The following is a 22,409-nucleotide window of genomic DNA, read 5'->3' as shown; positions in this document are numbered from 1 at the left end:
CTTCTGGCCGGGTAGTAGCTTCTCTGCCTGTGCCCTGCCCCCAGAAGAGAAGACAGAGCCTGGGTGGGCGCTTTGGGGGCTGCATAAGGAGAGGGCTGCCCCCAAACCTGCTGACTAAGGCTCCACAAGGTGCCGCAGCAAGCGCAGTTGGTCTCCGGTGTTTGCTCTCAGGCCATTTCCTGCTCAGATTTGGGAATTTTCAGACCCAGAGGGAAAGTCCCTTGAGACAAATATTAGAACGAGAGAGAGCGCACCGGATCCGCCTGGAGAGCGCGGAAGGAAAGACCAGGCTCTGTCCAAAATCCGCGCGCTGGAGGGCGGGAGGCGGCGGAGCCCGCGTTACTTTCTTGAAGGCTTTGGCTTTGAGCGCAGCACACAGGGCGACTGGAAGACAAACGGAGAAGACCGGCCCGCTGGGTGGGGGCGGGGAGGCGTTCAGTGGGCCTCCGGAGTGTGTGAGTCTGTGTCAGTGCGCCCGCGCCTGTGTGTGTGTGCGTGTGTGTGTGTGTGTGTCTGGCGCCTGTCCAAGGTGATTTCCCATAAACCACATGCCTCACAAGTCCGCTTAAAAGGCTGTGCCGAGGAGCTGGCCAGTGGAGCCCGGCTCGGGGAAAGTGAAAGTTTGTCTGGGTGCTCCGCGCGCTGCCGAGAGTCCCTCTACACTCCCGGGTCAGCAGCGCGGCCCTCGGCCAGGGCGCGGACTCTGCAGAGGCCAGCGATCAAGACAGCGAGCAGCAGAGCGAGGGCGGCCGACGCGCCCGGCCGGGACCCAGCTGCCCGTATGACCGCGCGGGGCGCCGCCGGGCGCTGCCCTCCCACGGTAAGCGATCGCCGCGGCACCGGGCCCGGGCCGGGCTGGGACTGGAGCTTGGCGGCGCGGCACGGCTCCTCGGAGCCCACTGCCCAGCGCGCGCCGACTGCTGAGGCTCTTCAGTCCCCCGGCACCGGGCCCATCTTTGCACGCCGATTGCGCGAGGCCCCTCTTGCGCTGGGGCTGGGACCAGAAGCGGCCCTGCAGCTGCTCCAGGGGCTGCGGCACCTCTTTGGAGAAGGGAAGACTGCTTACCCCATTGCAGGAAGAGGCACACAGAGCCACCTGCGGGCAAAGGAGAGGGGTTTGCAGTCAAGGGGCAGAAGCTCCGTCCTAGACTCTCTCCACCGCCAAGGGACAGGCGGAATGGCTGTGCGCCTGAGGGTGGCGCCTGCCCAGTGGGCATTCCACACGAGCCATACGCATGCTTCTAGGTCCTGCTGGGGAGTGGGAGCTTCTGAATGGGGAAAGTTCAGGTGCCGTCCAGCTTATAGAACGCAAGGCAGAAGGAAGGAGCTGGGCAAGCCACTACTTGTTCCAGCTCCCAGACCGGAGCTGTTGGGCATTTGGGTGGCTGGATCAAGTCTGTTTTGTGGGGGATGGGGGTACCAGAGTTGCCTGGTGCCGGCTATGGATCTTCCTGCAGATTCAGGTTCAGTCAGTCGGGGAGCTCCTGGGCTTGATGATGGTAGAGAAGGTGGAAGGAAGGTTTGGGGTTGCAGAACTGTGGACAGGGGCTGCGGGCGGTTCACCGCTGCCCTGCCCGAGCCATGGGCTGTAGCTGGGGCAGCTGCTAGATGGTGCAGAGTGACTCCATTAACGAACAGTAAGTGGTCTGCCAACGGGTTTGCATCTGAGGAATTCTAGAGGAGAAACCTGGTGGGGGAGTGGGGTGCAGCGAGAGAAGCAGAAAATTATTCAGAGGATAAGGGAGGGAGGTTGCAAGTAGGGTGATAGGGACAAGCCTTTCATGAGGAGGAAGAGCCAGCTGAAAGAGATGAGATGGGGTTAGGAGGGGAAGTCAGGAAGGGTGAGGTGACGGGCAACAAGACAAATAGGGGCTGGAAGTGAGACGCTGAAGAAAGAGGAGGAAGATAAATGTGGAAGGAAAAAGGCTGATTTTGGACAGGGGCAGCCTGAGGGTCCACTCATGCTAAGGTCTCTCCAGGGACCATTTTGCTGGGGAATTTGGGACAGGGTGAGAAGCAGGTGAGGATGGGTGGCTGGGCTGAGATGTCCCAGAGTCTCTCTGAGCCTGAAGCAGAGATTCCTAGGGCTGTCCCAGAGGCCAAAGCTGGTGGGTGGGAAGAAGAAAGGAGTGGGGAGAAGAGCCAGCCCAGCCAGACACAAGCTAGAGTGTTAACCCTTGGGTACCTGTCCAGCTCCTCCTCTTAGGCCAAGTCAAGGCCCCAGGTGCAGGGGTGGTCCCCTTTAGCCACCTTCAAAGTCAGCCTCCCATATGGTGGCTGTACACTCCCCACACTGATGCCTGAAATAACCCCAGAAGCCAGGCAGCCCTTGGGGTTAAGCATTGCCCTCTCCTGGCTGCCCTCAAACATCAATATCTTAATTTGTCTGTGGCAAGGCTGTCTTCCTGAGCATCCCCTTCCCCATGGACCCTTTCCTCCAAACCACTGACACCTGAGGCTTGGAGTCTCAGGGGCAACCAGCCTGGGGCAGAGACATACGTTCTGCATGGCCCAGTATCCTCCTGTGGGTCCTGAAGTGCAGGTTCCTGAGGGCTGGCACAGCCATTCCCACCCAGAACTCCCTCCTTAACCATCCAACAAAGGCCAGTGTTCCCTCCATGACTCTTCTCCCTCTTCCACAGTATCCCTCTCCCAGGTCAGACCAGGACCCTCACCAGGCCCTGGTGCTGAACAGCACTGGGCCATCCTGAGCCTCTTTCCTTCAGGCCCCCCTTCCCCCTCCTCTCTCTGCCATCAACTCCCCCCTTCCACCCCCTCCGCCCCCGTTCTCCACCCCCCCCACCCCCCCAATCTTTGAAGGTCTTACTGTGGCCCCTCCTCCCTGCAACCTCCCTGGAGCCCAGCCAGGGCTTCTCCCTGGTAAGAGCTGACAAACATTTTAGGCTTTTGGTTCTATGTAAATCAGCATGTTGTTGTGGGCTGTTTCACAGCCTCCAGTGTGCTACTTGTTTGCACTATTTGTCTCAGCATCTGAATTAAAAGGCAGAGCCCAGAACCCAGGAAGGTACCAGCCTACACCCCACCCTGACAGCATTTCCCCAGACGTGCCAGTAGGCGACATCCAGCTGGGGAGAGACAGCCCCAGGGTCTTTGCCTCTGGCTGGAGAAGGGGGTACCTAGAGCCAGGGAGAGGGCTAAGGGGACCTTGGCAAGGAGGACGGAAGTGGAATGACAGGGTGTCAGGAGCTCGTCCATCACTCTGGGGACGAGCAGCTACTGGGTCAGCGGGGTGCTGAAAGAGGGGAGAGATCTCAGAGAATGTTCTTGCAATGATAAGAGCTGTCAGGCTGGATGCAGAGCCTGATGGGGCTCCAGTAGGCAGGTGCCAGCCAGGGATGGCCTAGAGTTGGCACTGCTGCCTCTGATTAATCCGTTGGGCTCTTCTTGACACACAGCCCTGTGGCTCCAAAGGTCTGTGATGCGGGATAGGTTCCCAGTGAAACTGAGTTTGGGCCCCTGGTTTTTCCATTAGCAGAGCCAGACATGCGTGGAATCAGGTAGGAGGAAGGGCTGGGCCCAGAGAGATGTCTCTGGCTCCAAGTGTGGAAGCCAGCCAGTGTAGGAACATGAACCTGAGAGGAGTGTGCAGCTCCCAAGATGCCTGGCTCAGTGTTTGATGTTACAGAGTCAGAATAATGGGCAGAAGCAAGTCCTGCATTCGAGGAGTTTCCCATGTGACTGGCATTTAGACTGGCAGGCACAACTCCCATGTCCTCATTAGAAGTTCAGTGTGTAGAATGGCTTGGCCTGGGTTAATCTGGGAAAGCTTCTTGGAGGAGGTGACATTTGGGTTGTTATCAAGGGAGAGGAGGGTTGTGCATGGTTCTTAGGAAATCTTGAGGAAGGTGGCTTTGGGAATGCTGTATTCTGGGATGAGAGGCCGAGCCTGTAGCACTGTAGGTCTGAGATCCTTGTTTTTCCATCCTCTGCAGGGGAGGGTGGTTCCTGGGGAGTGTGAGAGAGCTGGGGAGAAATGATGCCCTCTCTATCACAGACATGGCTGGGCCCTCTGCTGCTGCTGGCCTGTCTCCTGGTGAGCAATGGTGCTACTGAGGAGGTGTCGGAGAACTGTAGCCACATGATTGGGAACGGACACCTGCTGTTCCTGCAGCAGCTGGTGAGTGTCTGGCCCTGCCTACCCCAGCTTCTCCCCACTGGGGAAACGGAGGTAGGGAACAGGGCCAAAGAGGGGGTTGTAGGCAGAAGAGTACAGCCATGCAGGATGTGGCTTGTGGCTCCCACTAGCTCCACGGATGTTCTTCTCATTGACCTTCTGAAGGTCAATGACTCTGACCCCACCCCCACCCCCAATCCTGAAGCCCTCTCCAGCTCTCCTGCAGGCAAGGGACAGGGTGGGCTTCTAGCTGATTACCTGGGTTAATGATGGCCTAGAATGTCCATCAAGGACTCTGAAAAGGCTTATAAAGCCTGCTCTCCCTCGATGGGATGCTTCCCTCGAGGAGCCAGCCCAGTCTGCCTTCTGTGTCCAAATGTTGCCTCTAGCTCCTGGACTCCCAGATGTGCCGCCAGCCTGGCACCAGGGCCTCAGTCAGATTTGGAAGGGAGGCTCCCAGCTGACTTCCAGCCCTATCCGACACTTCCCTGGCTCTTGCCCGAACCCTGGGGCTGGGATGGCCCGCTCACCCGGGCCTTGAAGGAGCCCATGCCTCACCCTCATCAGGCCAGCAGAGATGTCAACAATTCCTAGCATGGTTCAGTTCAGTTCAGTTCAGTCGCTCAGTCGTGTCCAACTTTTTGCGACCCCATGAATTGCAGCACACCAGGCCTCCCTGTTCATCACCAACTCCCAGAGTTCACCCAACAGGCAGAATCAGGTTGCTATCATGACTGCTGTCCCGCTCAGAAGAGAATTTGCCATCCCTCTGGCCAGGAAGGCAGGGTGGACGGAGCCCCACTGGCTAAGGTCAGCTCCATGGCCTTGAGTTTGGGGCCTGTGGGCTGGCCTCCTGTCTCTCTTACCCCCTGTGCTTTTCCTCCTGTATGTAGCTGCCGTAGCAATACAAAGTAGACCAAGAATCGCTGCATTCTTTGAGGCTCAGAATCATAGAACCACAGCTCTGAAGGGCAGCAGCAGCTATAAGGGCATCTAGCCCCAGTCCATATATATCCTGAATTCCTAGAGCTTGTCTAACCTCTGCTTAAATTCCTTCCAGGACAGGGAGCTCACTACCTCCCACAGGAGATTATGTCCTCTATCCTGTATTAGACAGTTCTTCCTTATAACAAACTGGCATCTGTCAGACTTCATAAAGTAGGAGGTACAAGACAGAGACTTCTTGTTCTTCTCCAGCCCTCCCCTGGCCATATGAAGTCACAAGTCTTCCCCTAGCCTTAGCTCTGTCATCTCATGTATGGTTTGGGGAGGTGGATGAGGATCAAACCCCAGAAACTCTAGTTTCCATCCAAAAACTCTAGTCCCCATTCTTAGGCAAGCTCAGTGGAAATGCAGACACCTGCCACCACTAGCCTGCTCTCTCTTACAGATTGACAGTCAGATGGAGACCTCGTGCCAAATTTCCTTCGAGTTTGTAGACCAGGAGCAGTTGGTGAGTTATGGCTGTTTACAAAGCCCATGGGCCCATATGTATGCACTTACCAGGATGGGTGTATGTGGGCAGGAGAAATCCTAGAGCTGCACAGGGTATGCATGTGAGGACCCCTGGGTGCCCAAGTCTGGGGTGCCAGGGTCCAGGGTTGGTCAGGGTCCTGGGCTCAAGTCCCCTGCCGTGCCCTTCTCCTGGCTTGGCACATGTCAAAGTCTTACAATGTGTCAGGCACTTTTGATCCCAACTATGTGGTTCACTCGTCGTGTTTATAAAAGGTCAGGGGAGAGGGTATAGCTTGGAAGCAGTGGAGGTCTGATTTGAACCCAGGAAGGCAGGCTCTAAGGCCTAAGGCAAACCAATACCTCTTCTGGGTCACACGCTTTGCTTAAGGATATCACCTCCATCTAACAGCCAGACCAGCAACCAAGGGGATCAGTCCAGACCTTTCCCTCTTCTTCCTTATCCAACCCCCAACCAGATGCTGAGTGATGCTGGTTCTACTCCTCAGCATCTCTGGGTTCTGGGGCCCCACCCCATCAGTTGCTTGGACAATTTCAAGAACCTCCTAAATGGCCTCCTCTCCTCCAGTGCACTCCTCATCCCACCACTGGGGGGAGCGCTCTGAACCACAACTTGGTATCTTCACTGCCTTTCCTGAACCTGGAAACCCCCTCACTCCAGGGGAAAGCCTTGGTTGCCTAGCCTGGGTTTACAAGTTACAGTCTCCATCACACAGCCCAACCCACCACCCCATTCTGTGTTCCTTCCTGCCTCCAAGCCTTTGCACGTGCTCTTTCTGATGCCTGTAATGCCTTTCCAGCTGTCCCCACCCCAGCCTTTATGCCACATCTATTTATCTTCTTGCCTGATACAAAATCACCATCATGGCCAGGGTTTGCTCCCATCTCTGAGCTTCTGCACACCTGAGCCAAAGACACTTCCATTAGAACTGGAGACCAATCTCACGGTCCGAGGAGTAACCTCAGTGTTCCACTCACTTGCTCACGCCTACCTCACCAAGCATTTACTACAAGGAACCTATTGGACCAGGTACTAGGAATACAGAGCTAAAGCAGAGTCTTCACTGAGGCATCCACCATCCTTTTAGGGAGACAAAACCCTGGGGTTTTTTTCTTTGAACCCTGGGGTAGTCTCCAGTACCCCTGTGGCTGGGAGGATTAGAAGGAGTCATATGGTAAAGAGCTTCTTGTGAAAGCAAGCCAAAAGAGGGTCAGAGACAGAAAAAGAGAAGTTCCTCAGAACTCACCCTACCTATGCACCTTCAATCTGAGCTCACCTTTCAGAAATCCAAGGACCACTCTGGTCAGAATCCACATTTCCTTCCCTCTAAGAAAGGGAATCAGTAGGGCATGCAATCCCCAGTAGTGTCAGATCCCAACAAGGGAGAGTGAAAGCCAGCTGAGGGCAGTGTTCTCCGTCTTCTGTAGTGGATGGTCTTCTCCTCAGGAGCAGTCTGTCTGGGAGGCGGGTCTCCGGCACAGAGCCTGCGCTCCCAGGTGGCGTCAGCCAGGTCATAAACTCCAGGTTGTTACTTTCCAGGATGATCCCGTGTGCTACCTTAAGAAGGCATTTCTCCTGGTGCAAGACATAATGGAGGATACCATGCGCTTCAAAGACAACACCCCCAATGCCAAAGTCATCGTCCAGCTCCAGGAACTCTCTCTGAGGCTGAAGAGCTGCTTCACCATGGACTATGATGAGCAGGACAAGGTAGGAGGGCCCTGGAGCTGGGAGCACTGAGGGAGAGAGGGCAGAGGGCAGCTGTGGTGGTACCATCCCTGCCTGTAAGCACAGGGATGCTCACTGGCCTCAACCCCAGGTCATGGCTCACTTGTACTCTCACTCACGTATTCATTCCACAAACCTTTGCTGAGGACTCACAGTGCAGGAGGGACAGTACTAGGCCTTGCTGATGTTCCTCGTGAGCAGGAACTACATGGTTCCCAGCCTTTGGGAGCTTATAGTTAAATGAGGGTGGCAGTCACTAAACAATGACACGAGTAGATAGAATTTTAACCCATGAAGACTGTTCGTTCAACAAAGAAGAGTGTCTATTGTGTATTGTTGTTCTAGACTCTGGGGAACAGCTGTGATCAGACAAAATTCCCCACATTCATGGAGCTTGGTGTGAGGGTGGTGAGACAGTTAACAAGATACATAAATAAAATAAAAGTAAAGCGGCAATAACTGCATTGCAGAAAGCAAACTAGAAAGGGAAGACCAGAGGAGGTGAGGGAGAGAGCCAGGAAGGAGAAGTATGTGGGGCTCCAGAAGAGAGAAATGGGACTCGGATTTAAAAGGCAGTGGGGAAGAAGAGACAGGGAAGTCTTCTGAGTAAAAAGGTATTCACTCGAGGTTCAAAGATGAGTAAGAGTTAGAACGCATGAAAAGTGGTCAGAGTGCTCCAGAATAGAGAATTCTGGGCACAGAGCCCTAAGTACGCACATTCAGGCCCACCCAGCATGGTTGGCATGGCCAAGGCCTGGGAGTGAAGGCAAGAGAGCCATGGAGGTGGGAGCCTGTGTCTCCCAGCTGGGTCTAAAAAATATGGGATTTTGTTTAAAGTGTGAGTAAGTGAATTTGCTCAGTCGTGTCCTTGTCCGACTCTTTGCGATCCCATGGACTGTAGCCTACCAGGCTCCTCCATCCATGGGATTTTCCAGGCAATAGTACTGCAGTGGTTGCCATTTCCTTCTCCAAGGGACCTAGTCTAACTTGCGCTGTGAGACCATTCTGGCTGCTGTGCTGGGAAGGGTGTGTAGGGATCAGGGATGGAGGCTGAGCAGCCAGCAGGAGGTGCAAGTCCAGGTGGCTTGGACTAGGTTTGTGCAGTGAAGGTGAGGCCAGGGGACACCTTCTGAGTTTAGAGAAGAATGACAATGGTTTTGTCTGCAGCCTGTAGAGTTCCAGTGATGCTGAAGTGGGACAGAGCAGGTTTGGGGGAAGGGCAGGAGTTCCAGGCTGGGGCACACTATGCTTGAGATGTTTATGAAATGGCTGAGTGGGGATGTTGATTATGTCGGTGGATGTACGAGTCTGGAGTTTGGCTGGTGATTGACAGACGGAAGCAGTGTTGGTCTGAAGGTCATCTGTGAAGCTAGGGGTCTTCATAACATTGCCAACTGTGAGAAGAGAAACAGGCCCAGGAATCTCAGCATTTATTTAGAAGTCAGGCACAGGAAGGGGGCCTGGCAAGGAGACTGAAGAGCAGCATAAGGGGTGGGAGGAAACCCAGGAGAGCGTGGGATCACTGAGCCCATGTAAAAGAACGTTTCAGGATGGGAAGTGTAGTCACCTTTATCAACCGGGATTTGAGACGTCAAGCAGGAGAAGAGCTGAAAAGTGTCTGATGGATTTGGCAATGGATGTTGGAGGCAGGTGCCAGAGCAAGTGAACAGAGAGTGAGGAAGTGGAGACAGCACTGTGGAAGAACCTGGCTCAAAAAAAAAAAAAAAAGAAGAAAAAGAGAGCTAGCTGGAGGGAGGGTGGGATGGAGAGAGGAAAGATTTTTAAATAAGAGAAGTATTAGATCTGTGGGTTTTCCAGGGTTGAGGTTCATAAGAATCATCTGTGGAGCTTCTTTAAAATGCAGATTCCTGGACTTCCCTGGCAGTCCCATGGTTAGGACTTGCACTTCTTCTTCAAGGGGTGTGGGTTCGATCCCTGGTCAGGGAGCTAAGATCCTGCATGCCGCATGGTGTGGCTAATAATAATAATAATAAAAGTGAAAGGAAGTCTTCATTTAAAATTTTCCAATTCCAAAACACCTTTCCTTTTAAACAAATAAAAACTCAAATAACTTCTAGTTAAAAAAAAAAAAAACTTTTAAATGCAAATTCCCAGTATGTACCCCTAGAAAGTCTGATTCACTAGGTCTGTGGGTGGGCCTTGGAATCTGTATTTTAGTAAGCCACGTGCCCTGCACATTGCAGGGATGCTGGGAGGTAGGGAGCGGGTGAAGCTAAAGGAACAGGTCTCCTGAGGAGCTGGCAGGGGAGGGATTCAGAGCTCTGGAGGTGAAAAGCCACTGCCTCTGTTGAGACAGGTAGACACCAGGACATTCTGTCCTTGTTTTCTCTGTGGCGTATGAGGTGAGGTATAAAGAACACAGATATTTTGTAAGAAAAACAAGAGGAAGAGAGCTCACCTCTTCCTTACAGTTGCCCTGGCAGGGAGGCAGGCAGGGATTGTCGTTTTGATTTGACAAATGAGATGAGCCCAAGCTGGAAAGTTCTTTTGGCCAGTGTTGCTGAGTTGGTGAGTAATGAAACCAAGCCTGGGGCTTCCCATTCCCGTGTTCCTCTCTCCTTTACCTGATAAACATTTACTGAGGACCTACTGTGCACAGCCCCTGGGCATCCAGTGGTGCTTTCAAAGACTTCAGTGCCTAGTAAAGCCCATAGTTCTTCCTCGTGCAGCTCAGTTTAAGGAAGGACTTGGGAGTCGTCAGCAGGCGGGCTATAGATGCCATAAAGCCATGGGCACAGTGTCTGGGGGTGAGTGGAATGCCAGCCTGTGAAAGTCAAGTGGAAGGGGACAGCCTAGTAAGGGGACTGAGATGGAGCAGCTCAAGGGGAGGAAGGAAAACCTGGAGTGTGATGTTCTCAGAGCCCCAGTGGGCGTGGAGGGCCTAGGTCCCATGAGCAGAAGAGAAACTAGCAGCTCAGCACACAGGACTGGGACAGCCTGGGCTCTCCTGTCAAGATACACCAACGCTGGAGAAGGACCCACAGCCCCACGCCTCCTCCAGGCCTTTCTCCTCACCACAAAGGATGCTCTTTCTAAAGGATTAGAGTCTTAGGCTCCACCCACCTCCCCAGCATGCCCCAGAAGTTTTCTTTGCTCTGTGGATAAGGTTAATGGTTCTTGACATGGCCAGCAGGGCCCCACAGGACCTGGTCCTCGCTGACCTCTCTCCGCTGCATCTCTGGCCACTCTCCTCCTGGATGGCTGTGCGATAGCCCACTCTAGCCTTCTTTTTCATCTTTTAACATTTCAAGTTCTTTCTTACACAGTCTATTCCCACTACCTGGACAGCTCTCTCCAACCCCACCTCCTTTCCTTGTTAACTCTTGCTCATCTTTTAGTCAGTTCCTTGGGGATTCCCCCAAGTCCTCATTTAGTTCCCCTTGTTAAATACTCTCAGATAATTCTTCTTAGGACTCACTGCATTTGTAACAATGCTGGTGACCTGATGAACTCAATGTCCAACTTAGCCAGGGACCACCTCTCTCTCATTCATTACACGATTCCCAGGTAGTTATCATATGCCTGGCACATAACTATGTGTTAAATGGAGCCATGAGTAAATGATAAATCTCACCACCTTAGGACATAGGGGTCCTACAAACCAGGGTAGAGAGCAGGGAGAAAACAAGAGAAAAAGAAGATCGATGTGAGAAAGGCCAAGGGAGTTTGACAAACAAGCTAGAGACATGCTGCTGCTGCTGCTGCTGCTAAGTCGCTCTAGTCGTGTCCGACTCTGTGCGACCCCATAGACGGCAGCCCGCCAGGCTCCCCTGTCCCTGGGATTTTCCAGGCAAGAACACTGGAGTGGGATGCCATTTCCTTCTCCAATGCATAAAAGTGAAAAGTGAAAGTGAAGTCGCTCAGTCATGTCCGACCCTTAGCGACCCCATGGACTGCAGCCTACCAGGCTCCTCCATCCATGGGATTTTCCAAGCAAGAGTACTGGGGTGGGATGCCATTGCCTTCTCCAGCTAGAGACATGGAATCAGTGCTTATTCTCATCAAGGGGGCTCTGCTCTCCTTCCAGGCTTGTGTCCGAACATTCCATGAGACGCCTCTCCAGTTGCTGGAGAAGATCAAGAATGTCTTTAATGAAACAAAAAATCTCCTTAAAAAGGACTGGAACATTTTCAGCAAGAACTGCAACAACAGCTTTGCTAAATGCTCCAGCCATGGTAAGCACGGAAGGGGCCAGCAAGTGTGGGGCTGGGGCAGGGTGAGTGGAACAGAGGTGCACTGGGTTGTGGGGGGGTGGTGGTGCATCAGGCTGGAGGGACCCCTGGGGAGTCAGCCTGGCTGCTACTCGTGTGCTCCTGTGTGTGTAGACGTGCTTGTTTTGTGTACATATGTGGCTTCGTGTACCTCTGAGTGGTCCTAGGCACATGTCTTTTCTGACATGTGTGTGCATGCACACCTACGTATGTCTGCATGTTGAGGCATCAAAAAGGATCAAGCTGGTGGCTGTGAGATCAGGGAGTGGAAAAGGGGGCCCTCTCAGAGAGCCCTGTAGGCATGGCAGCTTTCCCACTGGCTCTGCAGGCTGGCTGAACGTATGGGGGGTTCCGTGGACAGAGCAGAGGCTCCATCCAGGAGTCAGGGCTTGCTCCAGGAGCCCTGCTGTGAATCACCAGGATAGCCTGGCTCCAGAAGTCCCCAGGACGCCTTGAGTGTCCCCTCAAGGGACAAGATTGGATTTGAAGTCTGAGCATCATTCAAACCCTGGCAGTGCTGGCCCAGCTGCGCACATATGTACCCTGCATTGTCCTCGTCTCTGCGTCCTGTGCCACGTGTACCCGCCTACATTCAACCTTGCTCCCCGAGGCAAGGGCTGAGGCCCTGCGACCGGCCAATGGCCAAGTCCAGTCTCGTCGCTTCAACCCCAAGGCCTCAAGCCTTGGCCACACGCCAGCCCCAGCCTGTTCCCGCCTGTGGGCGTGGCTGCGTAGCCTCCTGCTGTGCATGAACCCACCTTGCGGCTTTCCAACCAACAGTGTCTTTGGGGCTTGAGGGTGTCTTGTGTTAGAGGCCACTATTCAACATCTTGGCTGGCTATTGTCACCCCTGGCTTGGCGTCTGGCCAGCTGGATCTCCAGAAAGGGCAGTTTACTGGTCTTCCCTGACCCCATCCCCCAACCTGTGTGTCTAAACCCCACTCTTTGCTCTTTTCCTGCAGTTTGTTCCTTTCCTGTCTAAAGCCTGTGTCATGAGCATTGGCACCAGTCCTGTCCTCACCTCAGCCCCAGGGCTGAGTTAGGGCCTGAGGGAACCCCCCAGACCCACACCCCCTCTCCATTCCTCTGGGAAAGCTGTGCTGGAGGCTGGTGACTCTATCTCCTCCCCATCCTTCTCTCTCCTTCTCTCTGTGGTTCTTTCAGATGTGGTGACCAAGCCTGATTGCAACTGCCTGTACCCCAAAGCCACCCCTAGCAGTGACCTGGCCTCTGTCTCCCCTCAGCAGTCCCCCACCCCCTCCACAGCCCCTATGGCTGGCTTGACCTGGGCTGACTCTGAGGCAACAGACGGCAGCTCCCTCTTGCCCAGAGAGCAGGCCCTTCGCACAGTGGACCCGGGCAGTGCCAAGCAGCGACCACCCAGGAGCACCTGCCAGAGCTTTGAGTCGCCAGAGACCCCACGCGTTGAGGGCCGCCCCACTGGAGATTCTCCTCAGCCCGGCCCTTCGGTTGGAGCCCCTGTCACTGGGATGGAAGACGTTCTTGACTCTCTGCTGGGTGCTAACATAGCCCTGGAAGAGGCCTCCGGAGAGGCTAGTGAGGGTCCTATACCCCAAGGGGCAGAGCTTTCCTTCTACAGTCTGGGAGGACGCAGTGTCCAGGCAGAGCCTGCCAGCCCCAGTCACACCCCCCCAGCATCTTCAGCACTCTCTGGATCAGGAAAGGGGCTGCGGCTTGTGGATGCAACTAGCGCACACCTGCCCACACTGGGCCCCATGAGACCCACTGAGGCCTGGAGTCACACGCCTGAGAAGACAGAACGTCCCTCTGCCTCGCCCAGAGACCACCAGGAGCCAGACATGGCCAGGACCCCAGCACTGCACCCGCAAGGCCTCAGCAGTCCCTCCGCCCTCTCTTCTCAGCCAAAGCTCCCCAGAAGCCACTCCTGGGGCCACGTGCTGTCCCTTGGGGAGCTGGAAGGCAGGAGGAGCACCAGGGACCGGAGGAGTCTTGCAGAGCTGAAAGGAGGACAAGCAAGTGAGGGGGCGGCCAGGCCCCCAGCCCGTTTTAACTCCGTTCCTTTGACTGACACAGGCCACGAGAGGCAGCACAAGGAAGCCTCCGATCCCCAGCTCCCTGGTTTTGTCTTCCGCCTGCTGGTGCCCAGTATCATCCTGGTCTTGCTGGCTGTCGGCGGGCTCCTGTTCTACAGGCGGCGGCGTCGGGTAAGAAGAGCCCCATGGGGGAGAGGAGGGCATCTCGTGGGGTGGGGCACAGCCTTGGCACAGGAGCAGGGCAGAGGACGATTTGGGTTTAGGCTGGGTTCTTCAGGCTCTGAGAGACAGGAAGTTGACTGAGCACAGAGAGTAGGAGGTTGAAGTGGAGGGTTTCTTCAAGAATGGGGAAGGCTCAGACTGCAAGATGGAGCAAAGGGACGAGGGCAGAGGAGGAGGAGTCATTCTTCCTGGGCTACAGCATGGTGAGAACCTGGAAGGGAGATGGAAGAGGAAAGTGATGCCTGTGCAGGGCAGGGCATTCCCAGAGACTGCAGAGCTGGGGGGTAAGGAGTCCCAGGACAGGAGAGGCCTCTGGAAGCCCTCTGGCCCTCTGGCTCTCTCAGAGAGCCCCAGGGCAGCCCTGCTTGAGGATGGGGCCATGGCCCCCAACCCTGGCCCCCCAGCCTCCCCCAGCTCCTCAGTGAGCCAGCTCTTTTCTGCCCCCAGAGCCATCAAGAGCCACAGATGGTGGATTCTCCCATGGAGCAACCAGAGGGCAGGTGAGAGTTTGGGGGAGGGGGCTCTGGTAGGTATGGGGGAGGGGAGGCTGTCTTGGCATTTATTTTCCGTCTGGATTTGGAGGAGACATTCTGCCGCTTGCTCTAAGGAAATGAAGCTCAGAACAGGATGCTGGGGTGGGTGGCAAGAAGGAAGCATGTCTCTTCTTCCCTAGATATCTGGGATTTTTCCTAGTTTCTTCTTAGGGTTAGGCAGTTCTGGTCTCCCAAATCTGAGAGGGCTGGAGCATATGGGTGAGGATTTGGGGGTTCCCTCACTCCTTGGCCTCTGCTGAAGTCTTACACCAGCCCTGTGCTCTGCCCACAGCCTCCTGACCCAGGAAGAGGACAGACAGGAGGAGCTGCCAGTGTAGACAGAATCCTAAGGTAAGACTCTAATCTGGATCTATCTCCACACCTTAAAACTGGTTACACCCAAGTTTTCCACTCACCCTAACTTGTTTATGGCACCACCAACTTCCCTGAGGCTCCCACCCTTGACTCCCTTCTCTCTCTCCCCGCTACTCCCTTTTTCATTCGTCACCGAGTCTGGCCAACCCTCTGCTCCCCGGGTCCTCAGGCCTCCCATCACCACTTCACTCCCTCCACCCCATCTGAGGCCAGGCACTGTTAATTCTGAATCAGGCTATTATTTCTGCATTGAGCTTCAACTTTTGCTGCCATCTTTCATCCCAGAGCAACCAAACTGTTTGTGTAAAGTCTTCAGCCTCCAGGGGAATTTCAGCAGCTCTGCATCACCAACCACTTCAGCTCAACATTCTCAGCTTGGCTCCCAAGCTCTTCCAGCAGCAGCCCCTCACACACATCTCTTGCCATTTTCTTCTCTGTGTGCACCCTGATTGGATCCTTCCTCCCAACGAAGACCTTTTCTGCCTTCCTGCTTTTAGATCCATGGAGCCATAGAAGCATGGTCCTAGAAGGGCTCTCGGGGGTCATTTGGTCTAGAATCCCACTGCAGAGGGGCCTCCCCTCTCTGCATCCCTGATGGGAAGTCAGCCAGCTTCTGGTTACACACTCTCAGCCACAGGCAAGCTCCCTGCCCTGCCCTAATAGCACCGTGGGGAAGTCCTTCCTTATTTGAACGTAATTGGCTTCCTGCCCCCTCCCCATCCTCCCTCATGAGAGCCTTCCGATATTTAAACTCATGTGTCCATGTCCCCTTTAAGAATTCTCTAGGCTAAGTGTGGCCAAGTCCCTCAAACATCTCTTATATGATATGGTTTTCAGACCTCTCACCATCCTGGTCGTCCTCCTTTGGACACATTCGTTTGTCAATGTCCCTCTGAAAATGTGATTCTCAGCTCTAGACATAGTGCTCCCCGATATTGTCTGACCAGCTCAGAGTTCAGAGGGACTGTAACCTTCCTTGATATGGACAGTGTTCTTCTATTTGTACCAATTAAGACTGCATTGCTCTTTTGTTTTGGTTTTTTAACCACCACATCATTCTGTTGTCATATGTTAAGCTTGTGGGCTATTGAACCCCCCAGTTCCATTTCCCATAAACCTGTGGAGTCTATCCTGTACTTGGAGAACTTATTTTTTTTTAACCAGTGTGCAGGAATTTATATTCCTCCTTGTTAAAAACCGCCTTGTTGGTTTTTGTCAGCCCCTCACCCGAGCCAACTGAAATTGTTTTGAATCCTAATTCTGTATTCACAGCCCTCCCAGCGTGTCTCCTGCACATCAGTGAGTGTCTTCTGTTGTCCTCACCCATGTATTTGATAAACATGTGACTCTTATCACTCCTCATGCCTGGCGCCCCAATTCCAGGCGCTCCGCAGCCCTCCTCCCTTCCTTCCCCTCAAACCACAATCAGCCTGCAGGAATCAGCTCTTCCTGATGGTCTCCATCATCCTCTGGTTGCTCCTTTAGTTCCTACTCATCTTTTTTGGATTTGACTTGCTATATTGATTTGTACTTCCTTGGATGTTGTTTATTTTCATACATTTTTAAAATCTTTATGCGTATGAGTACCCCTAAGGAATCTGTAAGCCCCTGAAGCACAGGGACTGTGTCTTCTACTTTTTTTGCATTTTCTTTTCTATCCTGAGTCCTAAACAGAAAGGACCTCTTCATGCTTCACACTAAGAACTCAATAGATGTTAACTGATTGACTTCAGGGCTGACTGGCTGATTGACCCTAGCTGACTGTCTCTAACTGGCCAGCCTTCTGGTTGACCAGTTAACTAGCTAACTAGTTGATTCTGACTGGTCGACCAACTGGATAGGTGACTCTGACCAACTAACTAGCTAGTCACTGCCTAACTAGCTAGTTGATTGATGAAGCTGATTGGCTAACTGACTAGCTGGCTGCTTGCCTAAATTGCTGATTGGCAGGCTGGCTGACTAGCTGGAGAACCCATTCACGTTTCTAGTCACACCCCATGCCAAATGCAAGCCAGCACTTCAGGGCCTTCTCATGTGTAGAATGACAGGTTGGGGCCACTCCTAGAGAGATAGGGTATCTGCCAAATGCTCAAAACCACGGGAGCCGATTTAGAGAACAGTATCAGACAGTAAAAGCATCTGCCTACAATGTGGGAGACCCGGGTTTAATCCCTGGGTCAAGAAGATCCCTTGGAGAAGGAAATGGCAACCCACTCCAATACTCTTGCCTGGAAAATCCCATGGACGGAGGAGCCTGGTAGGCTACAATCCATGAGGTTGCAAAGAGTCAGACATGACTAAGCGACTTCATTTTCTTTCTTTCTTTAAGATATAACACATGTGGAACACATGTGAAAGAGATAACACTTCCTGGGGTCCACCTCGTTGGTAAGGTGGACTCAAATGGGTCAGATGGGACACTGGCAGGGCTGTGAGAATGAGGCAGACCCCTCAGAACTGGCAAGCAGAGCATGGAACAAGGTCCCTGGGGACTTCATGGCTCAATGCTGCACCACCCTCTGACTGGTCGCCCGCCTCCCTCCTCGGCCTTGGCCCTCTGCCTGCCTAATCTGAGGCCCTCCCAAGCTTTCTTCTTCCTCCCCTTAAGATTTCACTTAGAGAGTGATCCAGGGCCAGAGCCACATACAGACCCCTACTTGGATCCTGCTCTAAAGTGGTCTCCAGGCCAGGCAGCTGGAGCCTTAGGGCCACCTGAAGACTGCTGCCCTAATGAGAGAGGGAAACACAGAGGCAGAGGTATGAGAGAGGGACCCTCAGAAAAGAAATGTGGACCCTGACCCCTCCACTCCAAGGAACCAAGAAATAGGAGCAGTGGGCTGGGGCCTGCCCACTTGGTTATTATTCCCTTCTGGCCCCAGCAGGGCCTGTGGCCCAGCCATACCGAGCATGGCTAATGTCCAGTTTATGGTCTTCCCCGCCTGCCTTCCAGAGCATGGGAATGGGCTGGGAGCCAGAAGCTATGGTCCCATCTTTCCTCCTTATCCATCACGGGTTTTGCTGGTAGGGCCCAGGGATAGTCAGGGAGGGAAGCTCCACACAGGGTCCAAAGTCAAACTGTTGGATGGAGTCCAGGGGATTTCTGCTCTGGGAACAAAGCATTCTGAGGACAAGGATGGGGGAAGGCTTGGAGACAGCAGGGCCCTGACTCCTATGCATGATGTGGGGAGGCAAGTCCCTTGGCCCATCCGGAAGGAGGCTGGCTTGCTTAGGGCTTAGCAGGCCAAATGGAAGGGTGGGAGTTTCCTTGTCTGGAACTTCCTCCAGTTCTTTCCCTTCAGATACCTCTGTCCTGCTGCCCTGAGTATTGTGTGTGATGACCTCTGTGATGAATGGTGCGGAGTGGGAATGAGAAATTCCTCTTCTTTGCTAGAGTTAGCAGGATTCACTCTTGATTTTTTTAGACCAAAGATAGTGAGATGGTCTTGCTGGGGCAGGGCAGGGGGAGGGGGGGATGGGCATCTAAGGACACTCAAGTGCCCCCTTCCCTCCTTGGTAGACCCCTCCACTTGAGTAATGCCCATCCCAGCTCCGCTCAGACCTCTGCCAGGCCATGTTACCTCCCCCTGTGGTCCCTGGTTCCCCAGGAGGAGGTAGGAGGTGAGGCCAGTCTGTCCAGCGGCTTGGGCTGCCGCCAGAGAAAGCTGCCCAGGGCCCTTGCGGTGTCTGGGGTGGCGGGGAAAGCTAGGGAAAGGATGGGAGGAAGTCCTGTCTGCAGCACCACCAGCAGCCCACAGGAACGCTCTAGCTCGCCCACCCATGTCCTCAGCGACCCCTCCCTTGACTCCCACTCAGCTGACAGCCTTTCTTTCTCTCCCCTACAGCTGGGCGCACAGGACAGTCTCTCCATGGGAGGAGAAACTGTGGGGACGGCCACCACCACCCCTCCCCAACCATTCTCCCGGGAATGTGGCCTGCCCACCATGAGAGCTCCTGGACTCGGGAGAGCAGGGCCAGACCAGAGCAGCCAGGCTGGGGCTCCTCCACCCTTGACCCTCAGACTCTGGACTGACTAAGAGGGGCTGGAGGATGCCCCCAACGTTGCTGATATTTATCAGGGGCCCTGGAGGCTCCCATCCGCTTAAGGAAGGCTGCCAAGCCTGGCTGGGGACCCTCTGCCCCTCAGGGGCTGTGTCCTCGGCCCATTCCCCTCTAGGGACCCAGAGGCCCATGGGACATGGGAGAGCAGGGTGGGCACTGAGGAATGGAAGAACCCTCATGTCAGAGGACCTGCCTGCCGCCAAGGGATCCCAGCACCGACAAGCAGGAACTTGTCTCCAGAGAGAGAAGCATGAGGTTCACAGGGCGGGACAGCGTTGTTGGATTTCCCGTAAAGGTGTGTAGCCCAGAAGACGGGAAGAGAAGGCCTCTGGGCCTGCTGGTCTGCACTGATCGCCCGGAACGGGTCTGTACCCTCCACTTGCCTCAGTGCCCTCTGCCAACGGCCAGGCAGAGAGGGGATGCCAACCCGGCCCTCAGGACCTGCCTGACCTGGCTTGCGATGCCCAGGGCAAGACCAAGCGCTGGCCTCTGCCTCGCCGTCCCCCGAGGCCTGCCAGAGCTCCTCTAGGAGGCCGTGCAGAGCCTCTCCTCTGAAGGAAACCATCGCACTGTGAATACTGAACCTGCCTGCTGAACAGCCTGCCCCATCCATCCCGGAGAGCAAACACCTGTCTGTCCTCCCACTCCTCCAGCCTCTCCCCAGCTTCCTGCACTGAGCGCCCGAGCCGGCCTCGCCTGTCGACTGAGGGAGCCCCTGAGCCCTGACCTTCTGCTGACCCGGCTCTGACTCCCTGGGATGGATCAGGGTGGGAGAACTTCCCGGGGCCAGCAGCCAGAGCTGGTCTTTAGGCTGCGTTGTTCACCCAGGTTTCTGCATCTTGCACTTTGACATTCCCAAGAGGGACGTGATTAAAGGGAGGGAGGGAAGGAGGGGAGGGACTGACACAGAGAGAGAGACTGCAGGGCGAGCTCTGACGGCAAATAGGTCTTTGAAATTGAGGGCCTGCCCCTGAGGTGTGGCAAGGGGTCAGCACCCCCGATCCCCCCGGCTGGCCTCTTTCCCTGTCCAGGCCCCTGCTCCCACCACAGTCCAAAGGCTGCTGTCAGCAGACACCTGGGCTGAGCGGTGTCCCTTCAGGAGCCCGGGAGGCAGGGACCCCCTCCTGCTCTCGTCCCACCCCTCACTAGCATCATCTCTGTAACCAGGTGAGCCAGGGTGGGAGAGGGACTTGGAGAGTCCAGGCATCTGCTTCCAGTCTGCCTTGAGGGCCTCAGCTCCCTCGAGCGGCCAGGGGCTGCGAGTTCTGGGCATTGGGTGACAGGCCAGTAGACTGCCTTCAGCCTTTGTGCTACTGTGTCCCTCCTCTTCTGCTGCTCCGGGCCCTCCACCAAGAGATCCTGTTGGACTTGGCCGCTGGACCGGGGCCTATGAGCTTCCCTTCCTGCCCTTGAAAATGAGGATCCTCTGGTCCCTGCCTGCCCTGTTGCTATCCATTGAGGAAAGGGCAGTGGAGAACTTTCCCAGGAGGCCCATTTTCCTAGTCACAGACTCTATATTTGATACTAAAAAACTCTGTATTTAAAAGTGGAAGGGGAAAAAAAAAAAAAAAACACACACAGAAAAAACATTCCTCCCTCACTCCCCACCCCTTAAACATATAGTATTTTAAAGATCAAGAAAGCAAATCCAACCCATCACAGAAACTATGCGCTCTTGGTGACCCAGGAGTGGGAGGGGCCTCTGCAGCCCCTCTGGGTGGCTACCCGGCTACCTGCACAGGAACCCTTCTTTTCTCTGAGAAAGTCGAGAGGGAACATTGGCTCACACACTGTGAGATTTTGTTTTTATACTTGGAAGTGGTGATTTATTTTATATGAAGTCATTTAAATATCTATTTAAAAAATAGGAAGCTGCTTTTATATTTAATAATAAAAGAAGTGCACAAGCTGCCATGTGTGAGTCATGGAAAAAGTTGCTTTTGGGGTGTGGGTGGCAAAAAAGGGGGGGGGTGGCCAGTAGCTACTGGGGGAGCTCCAGCTCAGAAAGCATTTTTCAAAATACTTGGGGAAGGAAGTTTGTCTCCAAGTTTCATTCTTGTTACTAAAACCTCCTGCATTATCGCTGTCTCAAACACATTCATCTGCATATCTGTTTAGTAGGAAAAACAGACAAAAACCAGCCAAACGTCATGCGTGGCCACCAGCCTCTGCCCCAGCACAGCCTAGCCCAGCCCAAGAAAACAGCTGGTTGGGCTCTGTCCAAGGCCCGAGGGCCTGGTAAAGATGAGACTCCCTGACCACTGAGCTCTACTGTCCAGTCCTAGCAGGCTCTGAGGTGAATGAGCCCTGTCTGTGGACTGGGAACAAGGTGAGGTAGGCAGAAGGAAAGAGAGCCAGCAAGTTTTGTGAGTGGCCCTAAGTCCTGAGCTTCCTTCTGGAGAGGAGACCAAGGTTGCAGCCTTTCAGGGGCAGCGGGGTGCTGGGAAGGTCCAGAGTGACTGAAGCCCCAGCAGAGCCCAAATACACACCCCGGGCAAGGCTGGAACAAGGTGGGGCAGGGGTGGGGCGCCTCCCACTGCTAAGAGTATTGAATCAATGGTTCTCAACCCTGGCTCTCCTGAAACTCACTTGGGTTGTTTCCAAAAAGACTGGTACCCAAGCCCTATCCTAGATCAACAAAACTGGAATCTCAGGCACCAGGCTTCAGAAGCTTCCCAAGACATTTCAAGGGATTCACATGTGATTTAGAATCAGAAGCATGTAGAGCTTCACTATCTAATGTGATGGTTATTTGGGTTTAAATTAATTAAACTGAAATAAAAGCAAACATTCAGTTTTTTTGTAGTACTAGTCACACTTCAAATTTGAATAGCCACATGAGTCTACCATGTTGGATAACACAGAAACAGAGCATTCGTATCATCTCCAAAATCATATTGGACAGCACTGCATGAAAGCTTGGGTCCCCGGACTTAGGAAACCAAGGTTTTAGGGTAAGAATGGGCACCAAGTGAATATCCCAGAAACCAAGTATCCAGGCAACTCAGTTACCTCTCTCTGTGTCCCAAGTCCCCACTACTACCCTGTCTCTCATCATTTCTCTTAAGCTAACTCTTCCTTTTCCATCCAAAGCACCTCAGAAAAGATTTTGGAAGAAACTTATTCATATTTTTTTTCTTCAAGTCCCAACTTATAAGTCACCTCCTCTGAGAAGCTTTCCCAGCCTGACCCAAATCCCGGAGGCCCACCCTGGCTCAATTCCCTCCTCCCCTGTGCTCCCACAGACTGAGGGCCTATTTGTCCCACCAGGCCACTGACTATGGCAGGGACTGTGCTGCATCCTTCCTTGCATCCCAGTGCCTGAGAGTATCTGGCACACAGTAGGTGCTCAATAAATGTGCATCAAACAGGTAATACTGAATGCATGAACAAATTATAGTAAGGTAAATTCTGGCCAGATTTAATGGTGACCTTTTCTAGGGGCTTTCCTGGTATTAGCCAAATGGAATGTATTTCTAATGACTACAACTCATTAGCAGAGGAGATATTTTCAGCAGGTGTCCCCAGCTTCTGCTGGAGATGAGGCTGTTAAAACCCTAACTGATTCCTGTGCAGGAGATAAAATGCATACTTCAAGGCCTTTAAGCCAGAGTTAGCAAATAAACAAACAAATGC

General features: G+C 53.8%; 1 protein-coding gene across 2 annotated transcripts; it reads left to right on the top strand.

The window, feature by feature from the left end:
• Positions 1–266: 266 nt before the first annotated feature.
• Positions 267–20,351, top strand: CSF1 (colony stimulating factor 1). 2 transcript variants are annotated; one of them, XM_027536250.1, is made up of 9 exons: positions 267–820; positions 4,016–4,138; positions 5,526–5,588; positions 7,149–7,319; positions 11,386–11,533; positions 12,734–13,755; positions 14,254–14,306; positions 14,632–14,690; positions 18,557–20,351. In XM_027536250.1, exons 1-8 carry the CDS (start codon positions 782–784, stop codon positions 14,675–14,677), a joined length of 1,665 nt encoding a protein of 554 aa, XP_027392051.1. In that variant the 5' UTR covers positions 267–781; the 3' UTR covers positions 14,678–14,690; positions 18,557–20,351. The 2 variants fall into 2 exon arrangements, with proteins under 2 accessions (XP_027392051.1, XP_027392052.1); XM_027536251.1 differs by having other exon boundaries at positions 277–820; positions 13,625–13,755.
• Positions 20,352–22,409: the final 2,058 nt, after the last annotated feature.

The sequence above is a fragment of the Bos indicus x Bos taurus genome, chromosome 3, assembly GCF_003369695.1.
Source record: "Bos indicus x Bos taurus breed Angus x Brahman F1 hybrid chromosome 3, Bos_hybrid_MaternalHap_v2.0, whole genome shotgun sequence".
Taxonomy (NCBI): domain Eukaryota; kingdom Metazoa; phylum Chordata; class Mammalia; order Artiodactyla; family Bovidae; genus Bos; species Bos indicus x Bos taurus.
The sequence above is the reverse complement of the archived record's forward strand: the minus strand, read 5'-3'. Positions and strand labels throughout refer to the sequence as shown.

Bases quoted from the DNA above. Each gene is read 5' to 3' on its own strand.
- CSF1 (XM_027536250.1), top strand. From the start codon at position 782: ATGACCGCGCGGGGCGCCGCCGGGCGCTGCCCTCCCACG. The intron at 13,756-14,253 runs GTAAGAAGAGCC...TTCTGCCCCCAG, and splicing joins TCTACAGGCGGCGGCGTCGG to AGCCATCAAGAGCCACAGAT. The intron at 14,307-14,631 runs GTGAGAGTTTGG...CTCTGCCCACAG, and splicing joins ATGGAGCAACCAGAGGGCAG to CCTCCTGACCCAGGAAGAGG.